Source organism: Sitodiplosis mosellana, unplaced genomic scaffold (genome assembly GCF_009176505.1).
Source record: "Sitodiplosis mosellana isolate CC-2019 unplaced genomic scaffold, AAFC_SMos_1.0 Smas_scaffold_3, whole genome shotgun sequence".
Taxonomy (NCBI): Eukaryota; Metazoa; Arthropoda; class Insecta; order Diptera; family Cecidomyiidae; genus Sitodiplosis; species Sitodiplosis mosellana.
This window is the reverse complement of record NW_022595246.1, coordinates 1,802,483-1,824,343: the sequence shown is the minus strand read 5'-3', so window position 1 is coordinate 1,824,343 and position 21,861 is coordinate 1,802,483. Positions and strand designations below refer to the sequence as shown.

General features: G+C 40.1%; 1 protein-coding gene across 4 annotated transcripts in view; it reads left to right on the top strand.

Annotated features, from left to right (window-relative positions):
• The window catches only part of LOC129565507 (protein split ends), a 40,920-nt gene extending 25,577 nt beyond the window's left edge, over positions 1-15,343 (top strand). Inside the window, exons 6-17 of one of the 4 annotated variants that reach the window (XM_055440468.1) lie at positions 58-2,533; positions 2,636-5,058; positions 5,459-5,794; positions 5,870-8,632; positions 8,735-12,145; positions 12,230-12,342; positions 12,433-12,522; positions 12,713-12,837; positions 12,929-13,083; positions 13,163-13,390; positions 13,459-13,799; positions 13,940-15,343. In XM_055440468.1, the coding sequence (XP_055296443.1) occupies positions 58-2,533; positions 2,636-5,058; positions 5,459-5,794; positions 5,870-8,632; positions 8,735-12,145; positions 12,230-12,342; positions 12,433-12,522; positions 12,713-12,837; positions 12,929-13,083; positions 13,163-13,390; positions 13,459-13,799; positions 13,940-14,227 (12,749 nt within the window). In that variant the 3' untranslated portion in view covers positions 14,228-15,343. Of the gene's footprint in view, positions 1-57; positions 2,534-2,635; positions 5,059-5,458; positions 8,633-8,734; positions 12,146-12,229; positions 12,343-12,432; positions 12,523-12,712; positions 12,838-12,928; positions 13,084-13,162; positions 13,391-13,458; positions 13,800-13,939 lie in introns of all 4 variants that reach the window. The other 3 variants (XM_055440471.1, XM_055440467.1, XM_055440470.1) reach the window with 3 other exon arrangements.
• Positions 15,344-21,861: the final 6,518 nt, after the last annotated feature.

Sequence of the window (21,861 nt, the reverse complement as noted above, 5' to 3'; positions counted from 1 at the left end):
ATTTTCCATTGCTACTTATCATTTACACGTGTTTTCTTCACTTCATTCATTCCGCAGGTCTGATAAAGAAAAAGAAATCACGATCGGGTTCAGAGTCACCGTGCGGTGATAGTACAACTAGCCGATCGAATTCTCGTAGCCCGAGTTGTAGTTCAACAAATAGCGGATCTTCACATTCACATGGTTCAAGTAGCCCGACAAGTAGTGATAAATCACGTGTTCGGAATTTGCAATCGGCCGTTTCAACGCCGGCTACAAATTCATCGTCAAATTCAAATCCTGCCGTTCACTCCGAAGATAATCGACCGTTGGCGATATGTGTACGAAATTTGCCGTCACGATCGTCGGACACATCGCTTAAAGATGGCCTATTTCATGAGTACAAGAAGCATGGCAAAGTGACGTGGGTCAAAGTGGTTGGTCAAAGTTCGGAACGTTATGCGCTGGTATGCTTTAAGAAACCAGAAGATGTGGTCAAAGCACTGGAAGTGTCACATGATAAATTATTTTTTGGCTGTAAAATTGCGGTGGCACCGTATCAAGGTTTTGACGTTGATGACAACGAATTTCGACCGTACGAAGCCGAATTGGATGAATACCATCCGAAGGCAACGCGCACACTGTTCATAGGAAATTTAGAAAAAGACATAACTGCAACCGAGCTTAGAAAGAATTTCGATTGTTTTGGTGAAATTATCGAAATCGATATAAAGAAGCAAGGTGTTAATGCGTATGCATTCTGTCAGTACTCGGATATTGTGTCTGTGGTAAAGGCGATGCGACAAATGGACGGCGAACACTTGGGTTCAACGCGCATAAAATTGGGCTTTGGCAAATCAATGCCTACCAATTGTGTGTGGATTGATGGTGTTTCGGATGCGGCCAGTGAAAGCTATCTGACAACACAGTTCAATCGCTTTGGACCCGTGTCACAAGTCACCATCCAGCGTGAACGGAAGATGGCATTGGTGTTTTTCGAACAGATTTCATATGCCCAAATGGCAGTTAAAGAAATGCGGGGCGTAACCTTACGCGGACGAAAGCTGCAGGTAGACTTTGCATCACGCGAATGCCAAGACGCTTTCTACGATAAAATTGAAAAGAAAAGCGCTGTCACACCCGAACGAACGGTGTTCGAGCCAAGCCGTGATGTAACCCGTACATTTGAAAATTCAACAACGACGTTGAACAGTCGATTCAGTCGATATGATACACCGGCTCGATCGAGAACGTCATCGTTTAGCCGACATGGAGCTGTTTCACCGAGTTCAGCAACAACGCCACGCGGCAGTTCGTTTGTACGACGAAACAGCCGATACGCAAATGCTGATTATCACGATGATGAATATGCTATGACGAATACGGTGGACAATCGGACGTCATACACGAAAAAGAATGCCGCACAATCGATGGAATGCGATTCGGAGCGGCGTATCAAAAGCTATGATGAATACAGTCAGGGATCAGCTGCGTCTCATGATGCCGATGAGTACAATTATTTCCGAACTGAATCACCGCAAGAGCGAATAAGCGTGTCAAATGAATTGGACAGCGTAACAATAACCAGCCGACGGAAGTATGATGACGAATTCTCCTATGCTCCAAAGAAGAATGCATTCATTGTGAATGACATGGATGCGGATCGACGTGAAAAAAGTCCAGTCATCGACGATGAATACTTCTCGAGCACGGTGAAACATCATCGTGTGCAAAGTGTTGTTGTGTCGGCCGATTCAGCGGCGTCAGCGGCGGCTACAGCAGCAGCAGGAACGGCATCAACGCATGCTAATGCACACTTTCAACAGCCTGGTGATATTCGTCATTTGCAAAAGGAACGTTCTCAATTGCTTGAGCAGCTAGAAGAATGCCCGTCCAGTGGCGATGAAATTTTAAGCCCGAAGAAACGAATGAAATTCGACAATGCTGATTCCGGCAATCTTGTACAAACGAACCTAGTTAATGATTCTAACTGTGATGCTACTTTAAACAATCTAAACGACACTAATTTATTACAACACCATCGAAAGAATTCGGAAGTGAGACGCTTATCGGAATGCAATTCATCAAAACACAATGTTGTGAACAATATACGACGGCCATCAACAGACAGCGGAAGCTTACGGCATCCACACGTTCGCACCGGCAGCTCATCGCACAATGAACTCAGTGAACAAATATCAGCGTTTCAATCGCATCCATTCTGTAAGCGACGCAAAACCGGCAACTCGAACAGCGAAAGTGAACATCATTCGTCGAAGGGTCGAGGGCATCAATTGCATTCGCATCACTCGCACGAAGCATCGGCCAGTGAAAGTGCCGATGGTTCACGGCCGGGCACACCGCTCTGTGACGAACGACCCGAAATTATGGTTCCGGCCGATCCACGGCGCAATTCACGTGACAGATACACGAGTCATTCGACATCGCTGTATTTGCCGTTGCCCAAATTTGGTGTACAAATTTTTCAACAGAATCGTGCATTCAGCTCAACACATTCGCTATCTTCCTACTTATTATCCAGTCATTCTAGTCGGTATGTATCTGTCAGAAGAAAAAAAAACTTGAAAACCCTAGTCAATTCCTTTTTTTTCATCTTCCACTAATAAATTCTTGTGTTTTTTCTACATCATTTCAGAAATACTTTATCAAGTCCACCGCCTGCGTTGCTCACACGACCATCGTCCAATGGCAGTACCATTTTATTGAGTAGTAGTGCTCAGCAGCAACAGCATTCGCATCAACATAACTTCCAACCAAAACACTCACATCAATCAGAGCGTTCTTCTTTGCACCAAACACATCAGCCGTCGAGTGCGGCAGCTGAATCAAAGCCGTCGTCACATCATCAACCGCCACCACCACCACCACCACCTCTGCCAAGCGTACCTCATTCAGTGTCAACATCGCAAACTGCACCACCTGCCCCGCCTGCACCTTCATCATCCACATCATCGTCCACATCTTTATCGATCGCCACACCATCCGCGCCATCGGATGCCAAGCAATCGAAACTTCCTCAGGTTCAATCGACAGAATCGCAAATTAAGCCAGTTAACACGGCCACTTTGTTGAAACAACCAATGGCAACGGAACCGATCGAACAACCACCTGAGAGTCCATGCAAAGCGCCATCATTGAGCTCAACTTCTAGCGACTCCGAACTTGGAAAGAGCCCATCGTTCGATGAGCGAATTAAGAATTTGGATGAAATGTTCGAAATGTGGAACGGTGGCATTCCGGCGCGACCATCATCACATTCGTTCAGTGAAAATCCGACAACACCATCGTCTGCGTCCAGTTTCTCCAGCCGGCACAAATTCCTCGAGCTTGATGTGAATGATGTAAAACCATCGGACATTTTGAAATCCGTTTTATCGAAAAAATCGATATTTGACGATGATTTGAAGCGGCTAGAGCATATCGGAGAGAAATATGAGCCAAAAGACTATTTGAATTTGAATCGCACGCCAACAACGGCAAATGCAACCAACAGCAAACCGGCGGCGGCGGCAGCAGCAGTGGCAACGGCAACAGTGACAACAACACCAACATGCACTAGCCAGTTGACCCAATTGAGCCAATTGCCAAAATTGCACTCAACGCCACAACAAACGACGACGACGTTTACAGCGCAAATCAGTCAAGCGTTACCACGTTTGAATGCCGTATCACCAATGAATAGTCCACAGCCGCAATCCCCATACAACAGCCCATCGCCATCGCCGATCGTTGTCACACCGAATATGTCTGGCGCGAAAATGTCCAACAACATTGCGTCGGTGCAACCGGTCAAAGGTGTATTACAGTATCCATTCCCAACACATCCGCCAATTGCGACGTCTGTTACAAATCTACCGAGTACACCAACAACACCATCGAATAAAATCGCCGAAAATACCAGTTCCTCTCAAGACCAAGACTCAAACAAATCGAAATCACACAAAAGTACCAGCAACACTCAAGAAAAAAACAATCAAGCGAGCAACGGATCGAAGAGCTCGAATCGTTCGCTCAACAAAAGTGCATCGGTACCGGGTAGCAATCACTCGGGCACCGTTCGAACGACTCTCACATCCAGTTGTAGCTTGAACATGAGCATCAAAGATGAAAGCAATGATTCGCTTGAGAATGTGATTCCGTCGCGTAAAACGTCACGCGAAGAGAAAATCTCCAATGCCAAGAATGATCATGCGAAAAAGACTGATCTGTTGGATCGACGGAAATGGGAATCGATCAGCAGCGAAAATTCTGATCCGGCCTCCAGTTCGGAAATTCTATCCGAACGGACTGAAAATGAGCGCGTTGGACGTGAACGACACGATTCAACGAAAATGGAATCGGGCAAAACAAAGAATAAAACACGCAACCAAAGTGAAATTGAGTCACAAGAGAGAGACGAATCACGTATTAAATACGAGCTCGAATCAAAGAAATCGGAAGAGTATGAGTACAGACGCCGTGAGATGGATAGCGATGATGCGGTACACCACAACTGGAAACAGGAATACAAACAAAACCCGCCGAAAGACCGTGAACATGTTGTTACGGTTAATCAATTCACCAAGAGTGACAAACATAACAAAGAGAATGCGTCAAAATCACGTGAAAGTACGCCATTAGATCGACAACAGTACACCGATGAAATGAATAAGAATTCAAGCAAAAATAGTCGCAGCAATTCACCAAACAAAATCATACCGAAACGACGATTAAGCTCACACGAATCCGTTGACAGTGATGATGGTAAACGGTTTAAATTCAATTCCGAAAATGTCAAATCACTGGAGCGTCGCGATTTCAAAGATCCAAATGGTCGCACTGGTGGCGGTGGTGATAAGTCATCATCGAAACATCATCAACGCAACTTCAATAAGATGAACAATGTGCACAAGACTGAAGAAAACTCATGCGATATGCCGGAGGATAGGTCGAAAAAGGATTCAAGCTTTGATGAGCGCAAAAAGGAACGCGACGGTGATAAACAACATCGCAGCAAAAGCGAAAAATCGTCACACAAAAGCCGACGCAACAAGGATGAAAAATCGTCCAGTCAATTCCGTAAGTATTTTTGAATTTGGTCTTAGATTTATGGCATAACAACTATTATTAGTGGTTTCGATTGAAGTAGGCCATTTTCTGGCTCATATGCTACACTGTGCAAATAATTTCGGTCGTTTCGTTTTGACGAAACGATGAAATTCTTTGTCAACACTTCAATCAGTTTAGCTGATTTGGTCTTCTTAGAAAAAAAAAACAAGTCGCTTCTCTATATCGTGATAAGCTTCAATTTAGTTTTATAATATCTTTTTATTGGTGCCGTTGTGTGCATAAAATTAAACTCAACCAAATTGAGCCAGTTCAAAGTAGTTATATCATTGTGGATGACTGTATGATTGTCGGCGGTTAATGCACTTGCTAAATTTACACTAAATCGTATCAATTCATTTTAAATTTGCAGATATGGAAGCGCAAAGTGGCTTTTCAAACGATGGTCGCCTCAGCGACGATGAGAGCAGCAAAAAGTCTGAAAATAAGGATGGAAGACGTGAAAATCTATTCGATGCACAGCAACAGCACCATCACCAGCAGCAGCAACAACAACAACAGCACCAGCAACATCCGAGCCATCGTCACCATAGCCATGAAAAACAGAATTCACGTGATCATCGCGACGAGAAATCCAAATCGGAGAAGCGAATTGATCGTTTGAACAGCAGTGAAAAACGCTCACGAACAACGGATGATGCGCACAGTTCGGCCAAATCATCGATGGAACGTGAACGTATACGAATTCGTAAGCCAACATCAAATAGCTCCGACGATTCGGATTCTGATGGACCGAAAAAACATTCCATTTTCGATATTCCAGATGATGGTCCCGCCTACATTTCCATGTACGACAAAGTGAAGGCTCGCTCATGCAAAAACATGCAGAAACAAGAGGAAGAGAAGAAAATCAAAGCGAAATTCAGCCAATTGAAAGAGAGCCGAGCAAAGCGTGAAGGAAAGAAACACTCAAATAGCTATGACGAAGAAAGCGATTCGGATATGGACACAAATGAACAACGCGTCAAACACACGGGCGGTAAAATGAAGCATTTCCTTGACTCGTCAACGGAAGACAGCGACGGCAGGCATTCGATGAACAAAGATTTAGTTTCCGATTCAGAGTCGAGCTCACGAAAGGGCCACTTCCGTGTGAATCGATTGAATGAGCTATGCGATGGTGAGAGTTCGGAAAATAGTTCGTTGCATCAATTCTCTGTGAAACCGAGACGTCGCATTTCGTCACGCAAGAATTCAAGATCGGCCCGAATCACATCGGAAACATCGGACGATGCTAGCGAAATTGCAGCACCGGTTAAACAAGAGCCAAGAGAAAAACCCGACGAAGAAATGAAATGTGAAATCAAAACCGAAATCGTTAACATTCCAAAGGAAGAAAAACAGGATATTGTTCAGTTTAAAATTAAATCCGAACCCGTTGATCCCTTTCCATCGCCGGAGCGAACGTCGAATTTGTGTGATTTATCGGATGGTGATTCAATAACACCAAGCAGCAAAACATCCGAGACTAAGGAATCCATGTTTGACAATCTCTTCAGTGCTGAAAACAAGAAGCGACACAAGAAGAACAAAAAACGTCAAAAGAGCCCATCGGCCATGTCAACCGAAGAGGCGAAACCAATCAAACACGAAGAGATGATCAAGGTGGAAAAATCCAATTCGATGGAAACAATGTTCGATGAACTGAAACGCGATGCACGCGATACGTCAAGCAATGAGAAGAAACGCCACGGCAAAAAAGAGAAGAAACGCGATAAATCGTCGAAAGAACAGCACGATAAATCGAGAGAGGAGAAATATCGCATGAAAAAATTGAAGAAACAAAATCGATTGTCGTCAGATGCATCGATGTTTGAGTCGCAAGAGAGTTTCAATTCGATCAAACGTGGAGAGAAAATGGAAGACATTTTTGGTCCAATTTCCGATGATGATTCACACATTTCAGCTACGATCGACACACACAAATCCACCAACAAGTCGTCAAATTCCTCGAATAATGTTCATTCAAACAAGTCAAGCACACAATCGTCGACAACAACAACGACGACAACCACGTCCACTTACACTCAAAATGAAAATAACACCGAATCGAAATCGTCGAATTTGCAATTGGAAAAGGAAAAGCATCGCGAAAAGAAGCGAGAAAAGAAGCGCAAGGAGCGTGAAAAGCAACAGCAATCGATCAGCAGCAAAGATGATGACAATAGTGTTGATTTGGATGCAGCGGCCCGTGCATTGGAAGCACAACTGCTCGAAGATAGTGAACAAAAGCCAGAAGAAATTAGCGATTTTGGATACTCGGCGTCGAAAGAAAATGTCAATAAGAATGAATCAGTGTCAGAGAAGCCATACGATGATGTGTTCCGATTCTCGGAAACCGAAGAAGGTCCCGACAATATGTTTATGTCACGCAAATCGGACAGTATGGACTCGCATCGATCGAAGGATAAAAAGAAAAAGAAGAAGCGATCGAAGGAGGAAAAACGACATCATCATCATCATTTGAGTCATTCGTCGTCGTTTATTTCACCACCAACGACTCCACGTCTAACCATCGACACAGATTTGATGGATGACCTTCCGCCGTCGAAGCAATCACCGATTTCGATCGATGATAGCAAATCAAGCGAAGAACCAATCGAACCAAAGGGCAAAGACAGTAAAACTATTGACAATGCACAATCATCGAAACATAGTGATGACAAGCGCAAAGATTCCAAAGCAATCATTCCTGATTTCGGCTTGATAATCGATACAAACATCTATGATTCAGCGGTGCAATCGATTTCATCCGATTTTGCCAATGACAAATCCGAACCGGAGAAATTGCCAATCGAAGAAAACCCGACTGCTGAGAGCCAAGATGCCAAACAAGGTGACAAAATTGAAGAAAAATCCCGCGTTGTTATCTCACAAGAAGAGACTGAGGACGCTGTGGCAGCTTTGTTGGGTGAAAGTTTCGGTATGACCGATGATTATTCGTTCAGTGAAGATCCAATTATCGAAGAAGGTTCGAATTTGCCATCGAATGATGGTGCCATTGCCGAAGAGGAAGCCGAAGAAATGCGAAAGGCTGTACAAAGTTTGGGCACCGATGATATGGACATGAAGCCAGACACACCACAAAGTGATAATGGCCTGCAAATTGACACTGATACCGAAGAACAAGACGATAGCAATGCACTGCAAATCGATGAAAGTGCCGCCAATTATGACAGCAAATCGGAAGCGCCAAAGGATAAGAAGTCGACCACGAAAGATGTTGAACCGAAGGCAAGTGACACCAATAAAAACACCGTGGCGTTCACACTTGAAACCGTTCAATCGCAAGAGACCAGCAAAAATGCCGATAAACCAGCATCGAGCAGTGATAACCATAAGACCACGATTGTTACAACACAACCAAAATTGCATGTTGAGCCACCGATTTTGCCGCCAATCATACCAAAGATTGAAGCTCCAAGCGAATTACTGTCGGTAACAATAAGCACACCAACATTGGCCAAACCAAACATCATTCAAGTGTCGAGTATTTCCAATGACAAACCAAAATCATCGCCACCGAGTAAGTGTACGCAATTTACACGGACAAACTTTATTAATTCATTGAATTTCTTTCTTTTTTTGCTTAATCACGATTAAACAATGGTTGTATTTCTATTATTAGGTACGATTATCCATCATACTCAACCTTCGGTTGTGACACAAACAATGCTAACGACAGCAGCAACGGCATCGGCACCAACACCGCCAACCAGCATTCAAAATCCAATTTTGAATCGAGTGACCACACCACAAATTCGGCAATCGTTGCACATGAGTCCAGCCAAATCGTCACTTTCCCATGTTAATATTCAACAGCGTCAAATTATACCACCGGCCACAACGATACAAACAACTCAACCACACAAACCGTCCGCTACGAATGTCACTTCATCGAATCGCACTTCTTCTGTTGTTGTACCGACTTCAGATTCAAAATCAAATGAAGTTGAATCGCCAAAACATGCAGAAAGCGAACCAACAACAACGATCACGCCTTCCACATTGGTCAGCACACAAATGCCACAAACACCGAAGCAAATTGTGTTCGAAACGAAAATCCAACAGGAGCCCGATGTCAGAGAGAATAAGCCATCGAAACCAGTCGATCTTACTCCAGTTGTGCAAACAACGGAGGAATCCACTGAGAATAGCAAGCAAGATGATGTGCCGTTGGCTACAACTTCGGTGATCAAGAGCATTCTCTCGAAACCGGAGGAAGTCAAGACGAAAGAAGAAATAAGCGAATCGTCATCGACAATGAAAGAAGACAGTGAATATTGGACGGCAAAGGAAGTGAATATCGAATCGGTAATCAAAGAAGTGGACGCATTGTGCACGACGGATGACGAAACAAATGCCGAATCGAAGGTGATTGTCAAGCCGGAGACACCAAAGACCGAAGCTCCGGAAGAAATCGTCGAAAAGAATGAATCCAAAGAGGCGGCCAAAACCGATGCCAAAGGTCAGCCGAAACGTGAAAAGGCAACTCGCAACAAGAAGACACAACAAATTGAAGTGGAAAGCCAAAAATCGCCGCCAAGCGTTATGGCCACACCCGAAGTGCAGTCGCCTGGTGTGCAAACACGTCGTGGAGTTACAGCAAAACCAACGGTTCAAACGAGACGTGGACGCAACAATCGCAATGCTTCGCCCAGATCAAAAACTGGCGCTAGCGTTGTGGTTGGAAATGAGAAACCATGCAGCAACACCTCAGAATCGGATATTTATGAGTTCCACGAGGATTCTGGCGAAGAAACAATGGCCATGCAAAGCAATGAAGCACCCAGAACACGTGCGTTGTCATTCTCAAAACCAAGCACTCAACCATCCAGTCCGATTACACCGCCACAAGTCGAGCCAAGCAAAGCAGATGTTAGCGCACCTGAACCCGAACCACCGAAGCCAGTTCAGTCACCAGAAGTTGAAAAATCCAATGAATCAGTAGACGAAACAAAAGAAGATCTCGTTGCACTCAACAATTTGCGTAAGAGTCGTCGTTTGATCGAACGTGATGGTTCAAGAAGCACAGTCGATGATACCATTGAAGAAGTCGTGAAGAATATCATGAAAGAACAAACGGTAATCACAACCACATCGGCTACAATTGTTCAACCACAATTAACATCGACACCGATTCAAACACGACGATCAACCCGTAACACGACAAATCAAGCGACCGTTAAATTGCCAGTCAATGAGAAAGCTGAATTGCGTAAATCACCTCGTCCAACACGTGGCGGTGCAAAGGATATTAAATCGACGGAAACTGAGAGTTCCGCTGATGATAAGAGCGAAGATACACAACGTAGTGATGTGCATGAAGAGAAACGGGACAATGATTCAGAAGCAACACAAAGTGCATCGGAATCAGGTGAAACGAATCGTACTGTTGAACCACCCAAAGCGGAACCAGTTGTTGTTGAAGCGCCAAAGGTACATTCAGTTGCTAAGGAATTGCCACCAGCTGCTGGAGAGAAGAAACAACCATCATCTGGAGAGCCAATGACATTAATCGATCCAGTAACTGGCGAAATGACTGTTGTTCAACAAAGCAATGAAGGACAGTATGTGCCAGTGGTGAGCAGTCGCAGCGGTGAATTTGTGAACAAACCAAGTGTTTTGGTGACATCGCGTGAAGTACGGCCAATTGCAGTTGAACCAACGCCGGCAATTGTATCAAAGGTATCAACCGCTCCAGTTGTGACAATTGTGAGCAAACCAGTGCCCGTGCCAATTTCGTTGACCGTACCGATTCCGATGCCAATGCCAATGCCCGTGCAAACAACTGCCCCGATGCATGTACAAAAATCAACTGTGGTTATCACATCGAAACCAGTCGAACCACCAACTCACACCGTACCACTGTCGATGTCAATTGAAAAGACTTTGGCTCAACCATCGTCACAGCCACAAATTAAAATCCAACCAGTCCTCCAAACGCCACAGCAGCAGCCACTACCACCACCATCATCACAGCATCAACATCATTCGTTGAAGGCTCATGTGTTGAGTTCGCAGCATGTCAAAATGTCACAGGCGCCAGTAATATCAAGCGCTGGCACTCCGGTGATTTTGAGCACAAGTGTGCCAAGCGTATCACACGTTTCGAATGTACAACCGGTGATAAAATCAACGGCGATTATTCAAAGCAGTGTCGTACAGCCGAATATTCCATCGCATAAGTATGGCAAAGATTCGCCGGCTTCTGTGATTTCACAACAGCAACAATATCAACCGAAAATACAAGTTTCGGTGGCACAACAGCAACAGCAACAGCAGCAGCCACCACCACATTTGTCTGTTGCTCACAAGAATACGCTGATTGTGAACATTCCAACAAGTTCACCGGCCAATATGCCGTCAGCCCATTCGCCACGACACTCGCCGAATATACCGCCCAAGGTGACCTACACTCAAGCATCAATTCACGAGCCACAGTATTCGATTCACGTTCCAAAGCATTCTGTTGCCAATATTCATCCGTCGCAGATGCTATCACAAAAACCGGTCGTCATTCATTCGAACAAAATGCATATGCCACCGACATCATCGAATTACACATCAGTCGTGCAATGTAGTGGTAAAGTGATTCAAACATCACATCACTTACCGCAACCGGCGCCATTGATTCAAATGGGACCCGCACAACCTGTGCCATTGCAACACATTTCACAGCAGCCACAACAAACGAAATCCAGTTCAAGCCATCAAATTAGCATCCAATCGACGCAACCAGCGCCATTTGTCAGTAGTGTTCCGTTGCAAGTGCGATCCAGTGCAAGCAAATATGAGACGGCTCCATCGCCCAAGTACAAGCAACACATTCTACCGCCAACGCTCCCACAAATCCAAACATCACCCGCTTCGATTCAGCAACAATCTGTTGTTGCCAAGCAATCCACCTTCCCACCACAATCGATGCCGACATCGAATCAAATCCGACTTCATCAAGCTTCACAAATTATGACCGGTGCTGTTGCAAGCCCACCACCAAAGCAACCGCACTTGAGCAGCCAACAACCGATTGTCGCTGGTAAGGCATTAACTGATTTACACGTAGACAAAATGCCAAGTGATTGGACCGAATTTGAAATGCCTTTATTCTTTGATCAAACAGGTGCAAATAGTTCACGTGCCAGTGTTCCACCGTTGAGTCCACAAGGTCAACAGAATCGACCGCACAATTTGCAACAGCCAGGATTACCCGTTCCAGGATTCGAAGCCAACTTGGTAAGTAGCATTCGAAATCCTTTCCTCCGTTCAATATTGCATCTATATCTAATGACACAAAAATCTTCCAAAATTCAAATTCGGACGCAGCATTCGGATATTGGTGGATTTAGTTTGCTCAGAAACCAAAGTCCACCGCCTGCTCATCAGCAGGCTTCTCCCATTACTCCAGTTAACTTGGTAAATTTCTTTTCCGACGGAAAACACCATATTTTTTTTTCTAAATTTTCTTCAGACGAATTTTGCGTTCATTTGTCGTTTTTTTTGTTTTGGTTAACTTTTTCTGAGTTATTATTTAAAGTAAAGCTTATTTGGTTTCGATAAAAATTGCAAAATGTATATTTATATGTGAATCCTCTTGTCTATTCAGAGCGATCCTGTTTTTCCAAATGTACCTATGCGTGGCGTTCAAAATAATCACTTCATTCTCTATCAACAATATATGCGAGCTCAAGAAGCATTGGGCCATGGAGCGCGCATTCCATATATACCAAGGTAAGATAATAGGATGAAAGGGAGAAACACACTCCTCTGAACGGAGAATCATTGAAAAGATCATTTAATGTTTCCATTCTTTCGTAATTAGATCGACAATGCTACCTAATGCAACGGAACAAAAGGAATTGAATGAATTGGAAGAGCCATTGGGAACAAGCCCACCATTAGAATTGCGACGACCAATCACGGGTCAAAGGGTTGCTGTGCCGCATAGTTTGCAGAGTCCACAAGATCGTGCTACAGGTAAATATCATGCCTACGATGAAGTAAATAATTCGAAATAGCAAAAACGAAAAAATCTAATCAAAAATGGAATTTTCAGTGATTCCACATCCACACTATCCAGATGTTGGAGCACGATTCTATGATAATGCTCGTCCGGCCATCCCAACTGCAACTGAACCACCACCAGCACATCGCAATCCACAAATGAGTGGAACACCGCCAATCAATTATGCGGCCCCTGGTGAGTTGCCGCCCCATTTGATGCCAAAAGCACTGGAACGCGAACGTGAACAACGGGAAAAGGAACGAAAATCATCGATACCAGGTTTGTATTTCGATACAATTACATTGCGCTTTTCCGCTGAACTAACCATATTTCGAATCAATTAAAAGGTCATACAAATACACCGTGCCCAAGTGGATTGGTACCAGCGATGGCAACGCCAGGTCCCGGACGCAGTCTGCAAGTGACAACACCGCCGCATGCTAGTCAGGTACCACCACAAGCCGATTCGTTGCTAATGCTGTTGCAGCGCTATCCAGTCATGTGGCAGGGATTGTTGGCACTCAAGACCGACCAAGCAGCCGTTCAAATGCACTTTGTGTTCGGTAATCCAGATGTGGCCAGTGGATCGTTGCCTTGCAATAGCGATGGATCGACACCTCCACTAAGAATTGCACAACGTATGCGATTGGAACAGACACAACTTGAGGGCGTTGCGCGAAAGATGCAGGTAAGTGGATTCGAAAGAACGACTTTCGACAAAAAAAAATTAATACCCCCAGAAAAATGTCTATAGTTTTGATTCAAAAAAAGCCGTTCCACAAAATAAATATCCATTCTAACTCATTTTTCATTCCTCCTCTCTATCAGACGGACAACGAGCATTGTATGTTGTTGGCATTGCCATGTGGTCGCGATCATTTGGATGTGTTGCAACAATCGACCAACTTGCAAACGGGTTTCATCACATATTTGCAGCAGAAACAAGCCGCTGGCATTGTCAATATACCAGCACCGGGCAGTGAACAAGCCGCTTATGTCGTCCATATATTCCCATCATGTGAATTTGCCAATGAGAATTTGGCACGTATCGCACCAGATCTATTGCACCGCGTTGCTGATATTGCTCATCTGCTAATCGTTATAGCGACCGTTTGAGTAAAGTGAAACGATCCCAAATCATCACCGAACTGTGTCAAATCAAAAACTGAATTGTAGACAAAGAAAAACCGAAAAAAACGAAAAATGATTTAAACCCGAACTTGTGACTGCTGTGACAAAGGAAATTGCACTTTCCTTGAATTGTCAAACAAAAAAAAACGAAACAATTTTATCGCTACACATCAAGCAGAGGAGAAACAAGAAATGAACAAAAATTTGTTGATTTTGTACATAAGACGAGAAACGGTATCATAAGATTTATACTAACTAAGGGATCTTTTGTACCTATATCCTTTTTTGATATTTTGTCAATTTTGTAATTTTCATTCTTACCTCAAATTTCGGAGAGTCTCATGTAAAGAGAGAGAGAGAGAGAGAGAGAGAGGAAGGGAGAGACAGATAGAAAAAGGAAGCGAGAAAAAGAAAACGGAATGGATTGATGCGCCGCACCTCGCCCCTCACACTCGTCCACAATACACACGCAGACACAGTGTGTAATGATTTTGTTAATACATTTATAATTATCTCATCAAACCTATTTGTATATTTAATTATATTAAGTTTTGATCTCACTCCGTGTACACAAAGCAAAGTGTGTGTCTGTGTCTGCGTATCGATCAAAAGATAGAAAGAGAATCGAAGAGGAAGAAAAAAAAATAAGTGTTAGATGTGGCGAGTGCATCATATTTGTTGCCGTAATGTGTCGGTGTTGACGATATCGAAAAAGTGACAATTGTCTTGCGTGAGAAACAAAGCAAAAGAAAAATATGATGGAAGAAAGATCAAGAGATCGTTTCGACATCCAACCCACAACATTTTCATAACATACATTCATATATACATCAAAATGTATACGAACCAATTGCTAACAAAATCAAATTTACACATGAACTATTTTTTTCGAATTGAAAAGAAAAAAAAACCTCTCACACACACACACAAAATACCCCCCCGCAACAATGCATTATATATTCTTATTATTATCTGCGCTGTGTTCAAACTTCACATTTAACAAATTGAGGTATATGCGAATGAAAGGAAGTTGAAAACAAACAAACATTTTAAATGCAAGCATCTGACAGAATTAACATGTTAGTACAATATAGCGAAAAAGTAAATTGATATTCAATAATATCCAGAAGAGAAAAAAACACACAAAATGAAAACAACTCACTGCTTTTATCCCCGTTCTTTTTGTCCGCTCAACTCACAAGAATAGCGAGGAACAACCAAATTTAACACGCAGTTTATAAAACTAATTTACTTTCCAATTATGACAATGCGACTCAACTGAAAAAAAAAAACAAACTAAACAAAAGAAGAAGAAGAAAAAAATTCTGCAAAACAAAGTACATGAGACGAGGACAGCAAATACAATAAAAGCTATTGTAAAAAAAATATAGACGTATGGTTATATAGAAGTTTCTTTGTAAATATTTCAAACAAAAAATGCATCTAATTTTAAGCTTACTTTTAATGAGGAAAAATATAACAAATGATTCAAATAAAATGAATTAAATATGAATGAAAAAAAAAATCGCTAGAAAAAAAAACATACGACAAATTTACATCCATTTTTTTTTATAATTTAAACACTACGAACACGTTTTCATGGAATTACTTTTTTTCATGGCAACATTTTCTCTAATTCATCGATAAACAAAACAAATTATTTGTGGCGAGATTTTCCATATTTCTGTTTCGCATCGGAAATATCTATATATAAATACATAAAGCTACATACGATGATTTATCTATCAGACAACAAAATGAAAAGAAAACAAATTGAAAATGGAATAATACACAAAACACACAACTTCTCTTCGTTTCTCTTCGATGTAGTGTTATTACTGTAGTAATGATAAGTTTTGAAAATAAAACAACAAGTGAAATAACTATTAAATTTAATGTGTAAAAAGTTAAACATAACTAAACTATGAATCTAGAGTTTATTGACAAAACAAATAAAACGAAAAACATTTGAAAAAAAAACTACTGATTTCAGAGGAAAATTATTGAGAGAAAAAAACAACAACAACATAAAATAAAGAACGCGTAGACATCCACACATCCACACAGCATAAATTTAAATAAAAAACAAAAAAACAAAATATTAACTACATTATTATGTAATGACTTCAAACAAAAAACAACAACAAAAAATATGAAATTAAATTGAAAATGAAAAACAATTAACAATTGAAAATACGATATCACTCGAATACAACAAAAATAAATAAAATTCTTTGTAAAAATTACAAAAGTAATAATAAAAAAAAATCTCTGGTCTTTTATTCTTTTTGCGACAGTTGAATCGATTTGGAATCATTTTGTTGCAGGTCTTTTCAGGCGTTTGAAACATCGAAAGGTACACTTTAGATGGGTAAGGTTTTGACTTGAAGAAATGGAAAATACACTCAATTTTTTTCAATTTTATTTTTTTTTGTAATTTTGACATCAAACTTTCGGATTTTATGTGAATCAAACATCTGGTAAGTCAAAGTCAGTCTCTTCCAAATACTCTAATTATTTTAATACGAATGCCACTAGGGGCATTTAACTCGAAAAAAAATCGTTTTATGCGAAGAATATGCGCTTCAACTCATAGTATGTGGCGATTTCTTCGTACTATGCGTATTATGCGGTGCCTATTCGTTAGAAGTGCACACATTCGATGTCCGAATACTGCACATAGACCATTCATACTGCGAATAATTTCGCATGAATCCTACTAAAATGTTTCCTTCTCTGATTGGTCACACGCCACAATATCGACTATTTTGAATTCAAAGTGCAACGACTTTTTTCATGTAAAATTTCAAGAAATACTTGACTGCAAGTGTTTGATTTGTACTTATTTCGGCTCACATTTTTTGCTGATCATTTTTGTTAACTTCAATCATTTGTACATATGGATTTTTTATTATTTATAATCCAGATGCTATTTCCAAGTATAATGAATCGTCGCACTTATGTTTTCAACGATTTTTTTATCTACCAAAACTATCGGCGATTTTACTTCAATATTTGTATAATATAACATTTTGATTTTCGTTTTCATTCTTATTCTTTGCTATTATAATTAATTTTGTGTTATATTTAAATTCAATTTTCATCAATTAAGAACAATCTCATTAGCAAGAGATTTGATAAATATTAAAGACAGAAATTGTTGATGTCAAATATTGTTTGAACGAAACTTAACGATACAACAGAATGTTGACATTGTGTTGATGCGTCTTAAATCGCATCGTGGCATCATTATGTGCACGCGTATTCGCTTCTATGCGTAATATTCGTGACTATGTGCAAAATTCGACACACTTCACTGTGGCACACAATCTATGCGCGTTTATCCGTACAAATCACATATATGAAAAAGAGTAAAAAGCCCCTAAGAATGCCATCGGTTGATTGCAGAAGCAAATGAACGTCTAAAGTCAAACTTTCATCATCAATACATTCGAATACTTCATGGAAAACCGACGTAGATGCAGTGATTTGAAATTTTGATCGAGTGAAACATTATGTGTTTGTGAAACACCCAAAAGTGCGTTATTCAATTTATGCTTATTGAAAAAATACATATTGGACAATCGCGAAAAACTCTCTATCACAAGAATACAATTTTTGTTTCAATTTACATCTTGTTCTAGGAAACAAAATACTGGCACATTTGATACTAGATGACTTCATTTCTTCTTATATTTACCACAATGATCGGAAGATCGTATGCGACATAGTTAGTTCAAAGTTTCTGTTCATCGCGATATTGATAAAGCTCATTCGATTCATTTCGAGAATGAACAAATTTTTTTCTTGTTGTCAACATTTTTCGCTTGGCATTCTTCTCATTTTTCTACCATTTAATTTTCCCAATCGATCACCTGTTATTGTTTAATTCATTATAATTATAATTTGAATTCCTATCATAATTCCTATTCAGTTGGGATGTGAATAATGTTGCCTTTCAACTGACTGATGTCAAATAAACAAATATTTGATTACATGATTGTTTTGCATACAACTAAATACTGTACAGTGTCAAATTGATTACTCTTTACCTTTTTCTAAAATCTTTTCGGCGAAAAATCGGAGTAAACACAGACACAGAATATCATAAACCAACGACTTTCATGTTCAGCTTGTACAGGCAGGATTTACTCTGGGTGTTTCAATGGAAATCGATCGAAATTTGACTAAGAAGACGATGTCATTTGATAGAATTTCCATTTCGAAACCAAGATAAACGATGCTACTGGATGGTATTTCTGTTTCAATTTTATCATATGATTTTTCTAAAGCGAATATTTATTTTGAAATGAAAATCCATTTTTGCTTTTATTTTTTTATTTTTAAGTTTCGTCAAAATCAAATAAAATTATCGTAACAATGTTCTACATTTGACTTTTCCTCTACTGTAAATGAAATAATTTGATCGATATTCTTAAGCACCTTAAAGTCTTTTAGTTGATGTGGGTTCACAACAAAGTGAACTCTATCGTACTGGCTTCCGTAGCATCGTTTTTCTACAATTGTTCTAACGATTCGTCTGATTTTACGTATTTCAACTGGTGGTTGATATAAACTTGATGTATAAATACTGACTTCTTGAATGCGCGGTGTGTGTTGAATTATTTCAGGAATATTGTATACTGTTGCACCCGACAAGTTAATTCTACGAACTCCTTCTAACGATGACCGACAACTTTGTAAAAGCATTGTCCATTTTCCAAAGCTCGATATTTTATTAATCTTGAATTCTGCATCGGTAAACTTCGTCGATCCCTTTAAATACCCATCTTGCTCAATGCCCGTAAAAACTGCTCGACATTTTTTATTCATAAATACGGTCAATTTATTGACCGAGCTCATGTTGATCAATATTTCTGGTATATTTTGAATCTCACTAGCTCCCCATGGTTTCAATGAAATGGTTACGTCTTTCAAATGAGGGAAATGTTGCAGAAAATTGTAATAGTTCACATCATTCTGATGACCGTTGGTTACATCGTTGAAGTATCGTAGTTTTGGACAGCATTTAGCCAATGTATCGCCATATATCGGAATAAAGTTTGAAAAACTTTTAAATGTAAATACTTCCAACAGAGGTGATTTTTTTATGAGGCTAAAAAGAAGCTCATTTTCCGCTCCAGATACATCATTCATATGTAGTTCTTTCAATTTGGTTCTTTCGACTGTGATTTCATCGATATGATTATGCCACCTAAAATTAACCAATCTCAACATTTCCAGATTTTCGGTTTTGTTTATCAAAAATACGCAGAAATCACTAATAGTACGAGTGTGAAATATACCATCAATGTGTAAATGTTTGATGCCACGGAAATATGGGATGGCTAGATGCATCTGTTCCCAATCTGTATCACCTGGTATGTCCTTGTTGTATGATTTACTTCTTATGTTACCCATTTTCATTTGAAGTTCATTGATACGATCTGGAGAACAGTATCCGATGAACATTTTTACGATGTCGTTGAAATTTGCAGATGTCATGAATATTTGTAATCGTTTGATTGATTTGCCAAATGTTTTTAAACTCGTTTCTGCTGGGCATCCCTCTTGAAATATGTCATCGGTAATCTCAATAGGTACTAACACTTTGCTGATGATGTCACTATTTATCAAAGATGTAAAAAATTGATCATTTTCATCATCTAACTGACACACCGTCATTAAATCGTTGTAGCTCAAATACTGGAACACCCCCAGAAGACAATCTGAATTGAGCTCGTACCGCAGCCAATATGACAATGGACGATTTCGTCTAGGTGTCAATTTAATATCTGTTGTGGCTTTTTCTGTTGTCAGAATTTCTTCACAAAAACCGCTCATCTTAATTGTTAAAATCAAACACTTTCAATGTTTCAGAGCCAAAAATGCAACTTCTGAAGAATACAAAAACTTAGCCAAAGTCAAAATGAACTAAATATTGCTTTGGTTCAATATTATTTTACAAAAGTGGTGTGGTATTTGTGTGACTTTTGCAGTTAACCGGTGTTGGAACCAAACTGATGAAATATGCTCAAAAGTATCCCATTTTAACGTTAAAGAGTGTAATTATGCCAGCAAAATTCTTAGCCATTAGCATACTAAGGTTCTTGGAATCCTCTGTTCTTAACTTAGACCTCCGACCTATTTTCGTTTAAACAATAATCTTATTTCAAAAAGTGCTCACCATAAAACACAAATCGTGGTCGTTTCATAATGGATAACTGTTTGAACCAAGAATATTAACCCTCAACTGCATGAATTTTTCCCAGGACTCCCAGTACTGGTACTTGGTTGAATTTCGGCCATAGATAACGAAAAAAATATTCATAATCCTAGATTTCTCATGGTTTAGTCAGAAAATGCGATAGAAATAAATCAGAGAACAATGAAATCCATTGTTTAAAAGTGTCAAAAATTTGTCTAATTTGGAAACCTAATAATTTATTTTGTCATTTTTGTTTATAACTCACCAATCGTACCACATAGACAAATAGCGCCAAAGACAAAAATGAAGAAAAAACGTTGACAAATAAAAATTCCCCTTGAAGCAATGTGATCCGACTCACGGTTCACATTATACAGGCGTTTAAATGATGCCCGCCAAAGTGTGGGCTTATGCAGTTGAGGATTAACCGTGATGATCTGCATTTCGTGGAAAATTAAACAAATTTTAAGCTTCTGTATATACACGCATAACATTTCAATTTAAGTATTTAAGTCTGTCCATTTTTGTGTGCGCATTGTACGAGCAACACACGGCTAACCGTAAAGTAGGCACGCATTCCCCGAGAAATGTAATTCTCACCTTAATTATTTTCCATCATCTACAGAAGAAGTTACAAGTATTCAGCAGCGATTAAATGAATTTTTTGTTTTAAAATATGAAATAAGTTGGATGTCTAAATCGAGTCGTTACTCTTCGTACTCGCAATATGTGTGCTGTTGCCCGTTGCTGATAATGAGCCTACCGACCGCGGTAGAGTGCAGCAATACACGTTATATAGCAACTTGCGGCATCGATAGGTTGGACTTAAATTCGAGCATGCGGTATCTGCGCTGCTTAGATATCCGAAAACGAATATTTCAATAAGATGGTCTTGATAAAACCATACCTCAAACATTTGCTTCAACTTGAAAAAAAAGATATTTAAAAAATCATGCTTTGTTTGTTTTTTATTAAAGTTTTTAATTTATCAGAAATCAAGAAATCCTTAATTACATTTGAGCTATTGGGTTAAATATTGCAGAGAAGATATAACAAAGTGTGTGTTAAAATTAATCAAACTCTGAAGTGAACCAAAACCATTTTTTTTTAAAATTAAAAATTCAATGTTATCCAATACACGTTAGTTTCTCCGTTCTAATTTAACAATGCCGTTTTGGTCGATCGATGACAGCCATTTTTCTCGATTTAAAATTTTCTGAAAGCGTTGATAGTTCGTCGAAAAGATCACCAATGCATCTGAAGTGCAAATTCTTGTTTTGATTGTAATCGTTTTCATTGATGGATACTTTTCAATAAATTCAGCAAATCGACTATCGAGCTCTGTACACCAACAATACAAATACAGCGTCTCTAGTCGATCAAATGAAAATGAGCTCAAATAAAAGTTTGG